Source organism: Egretta garzetta, unplaced genomic scaffold (assembly GCF_000687185.1).
Source record: "Egretta garzetta isolate BGI_Z169 unplaced genomic scaffold, ASM68718v1 scaffold287, whole genome shotgun sequence".
Classification (NCBI taxonomy): domain Eukaryota; kingdom Metazoa; phylum Chordata; class Aves; order Pelecaniformes; family Ardeidae; genus Egretta; species Egretta garzetta.
In genome coordinates, this window is record NW_009260435.1 from 7784961 (window position 1) to 7796871 (window position 11911).

The 11911-nt window shown below is 40.9% G+C and overlaps 1 protein-coding gene across 1 annotated transcript in view; it reads left to right on the forward strand.

The window, feature by feature from the left end:
• The window catches only part of MYO1E (myosin IE), a 91825-nt gene that overhangs the window by 75020 nt on the left and 4894 nt on the right, over positions 1–11911 (forward strand). Inside the window, exon 26 of the mRNA XM_009643835.1 lies at positions 7639–7843. Within this exon, the coding sequence (XP_009642130.1) occupies positions 7639–7843 (205 nt within the window). The remainder of the gene's footprint in view (positions 1–7638; positions 7844–11911) is intronic.

The window sequence follows — 11911 nt, forward strand, 5'->3', positions numbered from 1 at the left end:
TTTTACTTACACTCCCAGAGTATTTTTTTTTAACAAAGGGTTCTCTTTCAGTCAGCTGCTCTTTGTTGAGAAGCACAATGCTAATGGTGTAAGTAAGTTGGGTGTGCTACCAGTCTTGGTCACCAAATTAACTAGATGCTTCCCAGTTATTGTGGTTTAACCCCAGCTGGCAACTAAGCACTACACAGCCGCTCGCTTGCTCTCCCTGCCGTGCCCTGATGGGGGGATAATTGGGGAAAAAAAAAGTAAAACCCATGGGTTGAGATAAAGACCGTTCAATAAAACAGCAGAGGAGTAATAATAATAATAATATAATAAAAAAGAAATATACTACAAAACAAGTGATGGACAGTGCAATTGCTCACCACCCACTGACCCATGCCCAGCCCAGCCCCGAGCAACGATAGCTGCCCCCAGCCAACTCCCCCTTTACCTAATGTCTCAAGTGGGCTAGAACTGTATTTGCATACCTGACAGTCAAGAGCACCTGCATCAGCACTATTATGAAGCTATTTTTAATTCTGCATAAAAAGGTACTCGCAGTCTGTGGAGGGAGTCATAGCCTTCAGTAGCCAGATGAAGAGTGAGGGTCAGAAAGCTAGGACTGCTCCCCCCTTTCAGATTTGTAGAGTCAGCAATTGGACAAACCAGCTGGGAGAGAAAAAGGGAGGAGCATGCTCAAAGTGGAAAGCTGTTGATGGCTAGGTAATTAGGATCAGGGAACAGTGATGAGGGCAAATAGACTTAATTTTGTCTCTGATAGAAGGTGGAGGCTTTTTCTCTCTGAGCTGAATGTTCTTTGAGTTTCTTATGTGCTATATAATTGATTTACTTTTGGAGTTACTCTGGAATGTTGAAGCAATACATACATATATTTAGGTGAGATATCAGCACCTTCTTTGTGTCATGTATTGCTCTGCAAACCATTGAAAGAAGCTGTTTCTTAGTGATAAGTATGTAACTTCAGCTTGCCCTTCACCTGGCTCCCAAAGCCAGCTGCCTGGTTTTCCACAGCCTTAACCACTGCAATGCAGACATTCACACCTCTGAGTTAGATGTACTGTTTTTTTGAAAAAAAGGGTGAAAACTCGTAATGAATGGTAATTCTAAATCCAACAGGATTTGAAAGGTCCATTTCTGCAGAGAGAAATGCAAACCTAGAGTGCCTTTTTCACTTGGTGATATCTAATGTATTGAAATAAATTGCTATTATAGAACAGTATTTTCTGATTTTAGTAGTAGCAGCAGCAGATTGACCAACAACATTGACAAAAGAGCAGAGAAGCTTTGGCTACAGGCTCCCTGCGGTGGACTAAACAACCATTTTCTGCCAGGAATACTTAACAGTATCTAACTAAACTAATGCTCCTTTCTTCATTGGTTGTACTCCATTTTGTGAAATGTCAGCTGGTGATGTGGCAGGTGTTTTGTGATAAGGTTAAGTGATTCTCAGCTCTGCACAGCTGTCAAAAGTCCTGTGCTGTCTCTTCTCCCAGCCATATATTTTCCCACACTCGCTAGCACTTGGGTGGTGTGATTTTTATGCTGTGCTAAACCAGTCCAAGCTGAAGCCAATGGGAAGTTGAAAGCTTTCATTCTGAATTTGCTTGCTTTGGGTTTCAGGCTTGCTTTAATAACCTTCAGGTTTCCAATTCACCTCCAATCACAAGTTTTGCCATTAGTGAAGGGATGGACTTTAATTGTAACATTAATAGCACGAGTTCTTTTGATAACAGTAATTACTATAAAATTACTAAGTAGTATTCCTGTCTCTCAAAAAGGATTATTTCAGATATTCCATTATCAACGCCTGAAAAAAAACCTAAACCTGTTCTCAGAAAGCAAGACTCTATAATTAATGTTGCTTGGACTTCCTTAGGATTTTAAAAGTTAACCATGAGTACTCTGCTAATGTCATTATAATGCTGGCTGTATTTGCTGATGAAATTTTAATCTGAATGGTATATGCTCTGGTTTCTTTCTAGCACAATGCAGGATGACATTTTCATTCTACATGAACAGGAATATGATAGTTTGCTCGAATCAGTCTTCAAAACTGAGTTTTTAAGCCTCTTATCAAAACGATACGAAGAGAAAACACAAAGAAAACTACCTCTGAAATTTAGCAATACGTGAGTTATGGGGTTTTTTCTCAAGTTTGTTGTGGGGACAGAGGACTGCAGGGTGAGAGGATAAATCTAAAGGAGCCTCAATAAGTAAATGATATTGTGAACATTTTTTTAGAAACAAGGCTGAAAAGCTACAGAATGTTTGATGTGCATTTTAGCGGTAAGGACATGCTGGAAACTATCCCAACAAACATGTGCTTTTGTTAATACTCCTGCCTGGTAAGCAGATGAGCAACAGCAGGCCTTGGATTTGTATGTTTGTTTTCTTAAAAAAAAATTAAAGAATTATAAAAAGTAACAGGAGATTTTAATTTGGCAAAGGTGTAGGAGGACAATTGATGTATGGAACATTCCTGTAGTGTATACTCCTAATATACTGGCAATCCAAAGCCAGTACTAGGAGTCAATTTTTTATTCTTGTAAGGTGTAATGTATTGTACTTCTGAGGGCTTGCCCAAACCAAACCATAACTTCCTTAGCTCATATCTGATTACAGTTCAGAGCAGATGGATAGTGTGAAAACACTGGGAAAGAATATGTATGTGTGTGTGCACCCATGTGGAAAAAAATTTAAATTGGAAAGATTAAAGTATATGTATGCAAAAGAGTTTACTCCCCAAACATGCACAAGGCCCACTCCTAAAGCTTATATTGCATATACGTGCCAATGTATATACATATATATACACATCTAATGTATATATATATCTAATGGTATATAGAGAAGAATGTTTAGAAAGGGAGCACCCTACTGTGCTCCAGTAGAGTCTGCTGCAGAGGCAGTGATGTTTGATGGCGGACACATCTCTCGGTCAGACCTCTGCACATTTTTCCTCAAAGCTCACTGTATTCTCCATCCTCTCCAGGGCATCTTCAGCTTCCTTTGAGTAGCTCTACCAGGAAAGTTAAAACATCAGTTAAGAACAACATTTAAAAAAGCATGAAGAGATATTTCATTAGGTGTTCTATGTCACCTAAGTCACTCAGGGAATACAGATTCTCAGTCTAAGCGTTTTATATTTCTAAGTTATCTGCTGCCAAGTGATATTGTCCTGATTTGACATAGAAATGCTTTCTGGTTTTTTGTTCGTGTGCTTATATTAGACTTGAAATGAAGCTGAAAAAGGAGAGTTGGGGGCCCTGGAGCAGTGCTGGTTCTCGACAAGTGCAATTTATGCAAGGCCAAGGAGATATAGCCATTCTCAAGCCAAGTAATAAAGTGCTGCAGATCAGCATTGGACCAGGGCTACCAAAGAATTCCCGTAAGTATGAATTTCTTTTAGAAATTAGTGAACAGTTTAGAGATTTAAAGAATGGCTGATTCTTTCTCTCCTTGCTTGCCTCTAGCCTCAGCCTGTTCTTTATTATGTCTCTCTAACATTTAAAAGAAGATCCAAGTTACACATCCTAATGATACAGCAGAATTCCATGCTGCTCTACAGTCATGCTGGAATTTTGTTACTTTCACTATATACCAACTGTTTCTGAAATGTCTGAAATTCGTTGCCCTGCGGCAAAAGAAATAAGGGCATTTAATCATGTGACATAGTACAAATGGCACAATTAGCCAAGCATTTTGGGGAAGAGTCTTTCACTCTGCTCTGAGCTCCTGCAGTTCGTACAGTCTGGCTGATGAAGAAAGGACAGGCTGTGATATGAGGAAGGGTAACCTCTGTGCATCACCAAAGATTGAGCTGCAAGTATACCAGCCTCTCAGGTTTTGCGTCCTACCTTTTTCTCATACTAATTGCTGATCAGACACAGTATAATCAAAAATACTGCTGTGCCAGCTATCCATGATTTACAAACAAGTTCATAAAGCTAACGGTCTTTTGGGCCTTGTTTATTGTAGTCTTGAGACAGCTTTACTTTATATCCTGTGGCTGGACTGGATCACAAAAGGGAGAATATGCCCAAGTCATCGTTCTTGCACCTAAAGCTTTAGCACAACTTGGCCAACACTGTAGGGGTCAGATTAATTATTCATGAAGATCGTCTCTTTCTGATCACAGAGTGGAGTCTGGCAGCCAGAAGGACTTACCCAATTAATGTAGTTGTGAAAGGGTAACAAAATGTTGCTGGTTTCTTCTAGGTCCTACTAGACAGAACTTTACCCAAAGTAGAGGGTATTCCAACAGGTCTCAAAGTCAGACTTACCCTATGAGAGCCGCACCACCTCCTCCTGGTAAGTCCTCTTAGCCTTTACTCTTTGTCATCCAGTACATTTCACCCATCAAAAAATCATAGTAAAGGTTTAAAAATCATCTTAAAAGATCCTGTCTGCAAAACATATATTGTAGGCATTTTATGAAGTGTATTGCTGGAGTCTGGAGACAATTAAACTGGTATTCCATTAGAGATATCCTGGTTGTCATGGCTGCTGGCATGTTCAGCCATCTAGTATAAGACACTGAATCTAAAACTAACCCCATAGCCTTCTCCCCCTTCCTTTCTAGTGTAAAAGCTATACACTTACCAAGCCACAGACAGTGCTTTGCAATGAAATGGCTTTCAGTACCAATAAACACGAGAATGCAATTTATGTCTCATTGTCCTACCCTGCTACATAACAACTTTTGTATATGCTGAATACTGAGATGTATCAGCTGTGCCGGTAAGTAGCATGGCTTTTTCTGCATGGGATTGATGTCACTAGGGTGTTTCACTTCTGCCCTTGAGAGATATCATTAATGTAGCCTGTGAACTCAGAGAGGAGAACAATATTCCATTGACCCAACATTTCCCAAGGGGTCTGTTTTTTTTTTTTTTTTACTTACACTCCCAGAGTATTTTTTTTTAACAAAGGGTTCTCTTTCAGTCAGCTGCTCTTTGTTGAGAAGCACAATGCTAATGGTGTAAGTAAGTTGGGTGTGCTACCAGTCTTGGTCACCAAATTAACTAGATGCTTCCCAGTTATTGTGGTTTAACCCCAGCTGGCAACTAAGCACTACACAGCCGCTCGCTTGCTCTCCCTGCCGGGCCCCGATGGGGGGGTATGTGCTACCAGTCTTGGTCACCAAATTAACTAGATGCTTCCCAGTTATTGTGGTTTAACCCCAGCTGGCAACTAAGCACTACACAGCCGCTCGCTTGCTCTCCCTGCCGTGCCCTGATGGGGGGATAATTGGGGAAAAAAAAGTAAAACCCATGGGTTGAGATAAAGACCGTTCAATAAAACAGCAGAGGAGTAATAATAATAATAATATAATAAAAAAGAAATATACTACAAAACAAGTGATGGACAGTGCAATTGCTCACCACCCACTGACCCATGCCCAGCCCAGCCCTGAGCAACGATAGCTGCCCCCAGCCAACTCCCACCCAGTTTATATACTGAGCATGATGTCATATGGTATGCAATACCCCTTTGGCCAGTTGGGGTCAACTGTACTGGCTGGGGCCCCCCCCCCCACCCCACATCCTTGTGCCCCTGGCAGAGCACTGGAAGCTGAAAAGTCCTTGCCTGGTGTAGGCACTGCTAAGCACCAACTGAAACATCAGTGCGTTATCAACATTATTGTCATACTAAATCCAAAACACATAACTACGCAACTATGAGGAAGAAAAGTAACTCTATCGCAGCTGAAATGAGGACACCAGTCCTAGTAAAACCTTGTAGCTGTATGAGTCAATCTAAGACTGTGTGATCTGCAAGAACTGCTTGTAGTAAAGTGGGAAATTATCCTAGTTAAAGGAAATTACAGTAGTTTAAAGTTACCTGTCTGCAAACACAGGTAGTAAATATTCATACGGAATGAGTTAAATCACGGAAAGTGTTCTAATATTTTCAAAAACTCTTTCATCAATTTTATAGCTACCTTAAAAAGACAAAGAACATTGGTTGAAGAAGCCTTGTGCCTGCAGACCAAGCCCAAACTTGCCTCATGTAGGTAAGGTAGTTTGGATATAGATTTGCATGCAAGTCCGAGGCACCAGTGGATACCCATATCTGCAGTGTGGCCTTTTGAGGTCATATATCCCTGAGTCCTCATGACAGCTCCTGAACAGACGTGTCCACAGAGAGTACTAATTAGAAGAACCTGTCTCTGTGTGCAGCAAGACACTAGGTTATTTTCTGCATGGGATTGATGTCATCAGGGTGTTTTGCCTCTGCCCTGGAGAGAAAAAATTAATTTAGCCTGTGAATTCTGAGGAGATAACAATATTCTATTGACCCACAATTTCCCACATGTTCAACTGTGGAGTTGAACTAGATGTTCGTGGACCAGTGAAATCACACTGTAGTGTCCAGGCAGGATAAGTGTAACCACTGAAGATAAATGCTATGTTGACCCTTATGCATTAGGGTATCGTGTTTAAAAGGTGAGTAGAAGTCTTTCATACAGACCTCAAGTCAATTCCATAATGTGTCTTGGCGATTTTGTTTGTTTGTTTGTTGTAAAGTAGCCAATTATAGCTGGAAAAATAAGACTGAAGACAGCTGTTACAAAAGAGTTCCAATTAGATTGTCCAGACTTTCAAGGAGTCTGAGGCAATTATGTGATTTGGGCACATTCCTCCTTGAAAGTCACAAGCAATTCTCTCCATCCATTGTCCTTGATAATTTGAAATGTATTCTGCTGTTTTCACATCTGTTGTGAAATCAATGGTCCAGTAACTGAACAGACTGTTACGTCTATGTTCAGAATAAAAGTAAGGTTTTTCCAAGTGTCATGATTATGAGTTCCCCTCTCTGCACAGCTATTCATTCTGCACATTTTCAACAGGCATAAGCATAAGAGAGACCATAACCCACAGCATTAACCAATCTGATTTTTAATACAAGCATAGTTCCCATTTTATTCAGTGGGGGTTTTAGGAATGTAAAGCATGAAGGAATTGAGCTTCTTAGGCCCTGATCCTGCAAGGAGCTAAGACATGGGTGGGTTTGTTTTAAATTCAAGTTAGAGGCACAGTTATTTAAAGGCATTTACCCTTGTCATCGCCTAGAAACTCCTTTTGAGCTATCAAAATAGCAGCAAGGCTTAAAAAAAAAAACCAAACTAAAACAAAAAAACCCCATGAAATAAACCCTTGCTTGTTAAAATAGACAAATATTTATAGCAACTTAAAAAGCAGTCTACCCAGTATTTAGGGAGTTGGATGGAGTTTCAACTTTTTTAAAGAGACCCCCAGCAATTCTATCTAGCTTTAGATCAACCTTTACCTGGATAAAATTTTATGCAGTATTTTAAATAGAGGTGTGGTAGTTACATGCTAGCTAACATTAGTAAGGTTGAATTCAGCCGAGGGCTAATCCTCTTGCTTGTAACATTCAAGGCACATGCCTCAGACTTGAGCACAACTCCATATAGACATGAACCCAAAATAGACTGCCAGCAGACCTGAAACTGGGTATAAATCACAGTTTAAGATTTCAACATTATTTTGTTTTCAAGTTCCTTGATAGCAGAGTCTCACTGACGGCTGAGCCATCAACACAAGGAAAAGGTTACCTTTATTGAGCAGTAGTTTGGACTGGAGGTATTCATACTTTATTTACTTCCAGGTCAGCAGCAAAATGGAGTAATAAATCCCCCCCAGTTTGTACCACTTCCCCATGCCTCAGGAAATCAACGGGCCAATCAGAAAAACCTGTATACAAATATGACACGACCAAGTTTACCACGGCAACTGTCAGGAGGATCAGGCAAGATTTCACAGCAACCAGAAAGCTTGGATTTCCTGAAAGTACCTGACCAAGGAGCAGCCGGGTAAGATTTTACATTAAATCTGAGAAAAAAATGTCAATTTTTGTGAATAGCTTCACACATTCAAACTCTTCATGACTGATAAATGTGTATTGTGTACATAGATGATCAGATTGTGCTATTGAGCTGTACTCAAAGATCATCTTCCATAGGATTTCAAAACACATACTCCATTGTAAGCCTTTAGGAATGAAGGTGAACCAGTTCTAGTTTAATATCTTACATTTGCACAGTACCTTCTACTTAAGGATATTAAGACACTTGGCAGAGTTTAACAAAGCCTTCTTTCCCCTCTAGTTTACAGATCATGAACAACAGATGTGGTATTTTATGGCAACTGTCGTGCACAGAAATGCTGGCTAATAGTCCTTGTGTTTCAGCTTTGACTCCCGACTCATATACCAGACTTGTACTTCTTTTTATGACAAAGGCTTGGCAGCATGTCATTCAAGATTATTTCAGGATCATTTGGACTTATAAGCTCCAGCCTCCCAGAATATGTTACTAGGACCATCCTACAGGATTTGGGGGTGGGCGAGTCTTGCTGTTGTAACTAGGTATTTCCCAATAGCCAAAAGCATCAAAACAATCACCAGAAGTAGAAGAAAGACGGAACCAAGAAATCAGGGGCTTAGCAGAGGGAAGCAGAACAAGTTGTTCTCAACTCTGAAACCAGCTGCTCCAAGTCTTGACTGAAAATCAGGCAGAACCTCTGATTTGTGGAAAGTCTTCTGTCGAATATTTATGGGACTTTAGTGCTTCAGAATGTTAAAGGCCTTACAAAATTTTACATTTTTCAGTGACTGAACAGTTCTACTTTAACTCAGCCCTTATATTCCACTCTCTTGTAGAACATTAATGCAGCTTTACTATAGTGGGAATTCGAGTGCCACTTAATTGTCAAAGACTGCTGCCTGTTTAGCAATTTTAGCAAAAAAAAAAAGAGAATCTGGTTTTGAATAAGCAGTTTGTGTTTCTCCTGCTGATGACTTCCTATTTGCATCATTTAATTCTCATATAACGAAGTCTCAGAGAAATTACTACTGGTAACAGCTGGTTGTCCAAGAGCATATTAAATCAACAAGTAAAGTTACATTAGCAGATAGAATAAAAATCCACTGTGGTAAAGTGCAATAACTTTGCATAGTAATGGTTAGTGCAGGCACAATTCTATAGTCCACAGCTCTTCAAGTAAATACCATTGAGAAGTACCTCCTTGTTAAGTAGGAAAGCCCTATGTATGTTGAAGAAGCCATCATTCTTACATCTCTGTCCAGATAATACTGAGGGGAAAAACAAGAGGAAATTTGGACTTTCCCTGCTGAGAACTCCATATTTGCAGGTTCTTTGTAAATTACATTGAATGTCCTCCTCAGCTTCTCTTCCTCCAAATGGTCTCTCTCTCTTTCTCCTGCTTGCAAAAGATTGTTACCCTGCTCTGTCACGAGGGACACCTTGTGGCCCAGCCTCCGGCAGACAGCCGGCCGACGGCAGTTAGCGTTATGTTGCACCAGTGCCCTGACTGATGCGTTGCAGAGCCTGAGCCTTTGCTTACCACAACAGCTAGAGCACCACATATCCCCTTGAAGGTGACTGTAAAAGTTTGAAGTAAAACCAGAGACACTGCTGTAGTAAGAATTTTGCTGAAGGAAGTGCCCAAGTATTTAAAAGTCTCCCACAACCCCATTCTAGTATTCTTTCACCCTTATCATACATTGTCCACTGAAGTAACACAGCAGTGACATGCCACATTCAAGGATTTCTGTTGTTGCTCACTAACACTTAAACAGTCATGATATTTTTACTCTGAGCTGCCAGTTGTGACCCAAAATCCCAGGCCTGACAGCAAATCATTTTGCCAAATATAGAAGAGCTTGCAGTTGGGGTAATCTGGGAGAAATCAGGATTGAAGTCAAACTTTCACCAAGTTTCCCACCTGACCCTCTGCAGCCCCCTAACATATTTGCCCTCAGCCCTGGAGCATTCCAAGGGATTAGATGGAACAGCTCAGGTCCTTTCTCCAGTCAGCCATATCAATGCAGGTTCTTAGAGGCAGCAAAACATAACTTATTTTTTAACCATATCAAGAGCAACTTTTTGTACCAACAGACCCTTCTCAGCTGTCAGTCAGTAGGCAAGCGCAGATGTTCTGCACTAAATTCTCCTGTTGGCCTAACCATTCTTCGTTGTGTGCTATCCAGCTGGCTGCAGCACCCATTTAGCTTGTTACTTACAATGTTGCTTCTAGTGAGCATTAGACATCCCATAGAAAGCAAATAAATAATAAGTGTACACAGAACTGATAGATTTTCAGTTACCAAAGAAGAGCACAGGGTTCTTAAGCAGGGGCTTTCCAGTTCCTGAACACAAACAGTAGGTGTGGTCAGCCTGCCAGCAAAATTAAGCACGCAGTGTCTTTTCAGTTGTACTTACAGCAGTCATCTTTTCCCACTGTGCACCAAGTGTTAGCCATAAGATATTATGAGCATACTTAAAGCATTTTTCTGTTTAAGATCCATCTTCAAATGAGAAAGAAATCAGAAACAAGTGGCTGCTACTGCTTACTGTAACAATTTCAAAACCGTCAGCACATGCTAACACTTTCAGACACATTTCTGTCTTTGTAAACTAGTAACTTCCATGCCTTTACGTGATGAAATCTCATCGCCTATCAACTTACTCTGTTAAAGCTGTTTTTCTAATATTATTAGACTTCTACTTTGTCTTGAGCCTACGGTTCATGTAACAACCAAAACCAGTAAGAAATCACAATGGCTTTATCCCGTTGCTATCAGACAACTGTGACTGATGCATGCAATACTGTAAAGTGTAGCAGCCTCCAAGTACACAATGAGATAGGAACTATGGTGTTGGATTGAAAAGATGGGTCACATCATTATACCACAGTTCCTAATGCTATGGGTACATACTAACAACCCCATCTGTTTCAGTCTTACAAGTTTACAAAGATGATGAGCATGTATTAAAGCTTCTATTACTTACTTACCTTTTTAAATGGCAGTTATGATCGATGCAGTCCAAGGAAAGGGAAAAAACCCAAACCAACAACAAAACACACTTTATTAGAATGACGTCATCACTGTCTGCCCCAGTTTTCACTGATAACTGTGTATGCTCAAGAGTGGTAGAAAAAAACCCCACAAACAGCCCCAGCGGCAATTGTAACCAGAACAAGGAAGGAACAGGCATCCATCGCTCCCCTCTGCATGTTTTTTTGTGAGGTCAAGCTTCTCTACAGGAAGCCACAAGTAAGACAAAGGAGCACCTAGTAACGTAGCTTGTGATTCTGAGGAAAGAGAGAGGGAAGAGGATGTTGGGGAATGAGGGTTGTTGTGTTTTGTTCTTCTGGCTTAGTTGCAGTTTGTTTTTTTTTTCTTTCAAAGATAGCCACAGCTGTCAGCAATGTGCAGTAGCAATGTAGATGCTACTGTGTAAGGTAGGGGAACATCTAAAAAGGGCCTGGCAAAGTCATTTCTTAGACCTTAATGTTCCAATGTATGAGCTGCTGCCTGTTTAGTACACCCTGCGCATTCATTGGATTGCATTTCCCAAAGTGTAAAATGGTATTTTGGTCAGACATGATGGAAAGTGCCCACTCAGAGAAGCAGAGTGCAGCCCAGTGAGGCTAATTTCAGGTAGGCATTCAGGTAGGCACTAGGTAAAATTTGATTTTACATCTGTATGACTTCAGAAAGTGGTGGTCTAATCTAGGAACTGGAGTTTTTTTGACACAGCGTAGTCAATGCTTTGTTACTGCTAGTAATACCATGTTCTGAGCACACAGTCAAAAGACCAATTTGTATCACCATAACATTAATATGCTGTAGTTCTTGTCCCTACCAGTACTAACCGTCACTCAGGCGTGTTTCGGCAGATGCTCGCAGGGCCCCTTTGTAGCCTGGTTTCCAAGCGGAAGGGAGCCCTGCACCGCTGTCACCAGCACCGCTTTGCCAGCAGAACTTCAGCCAACAGCTGGTGCAGAGGTGGCTCGAGGGCAGGCTCCTCGGGGTAAAGCGGGGGGCGGGACACGACACCCCGAAACACGCAAAC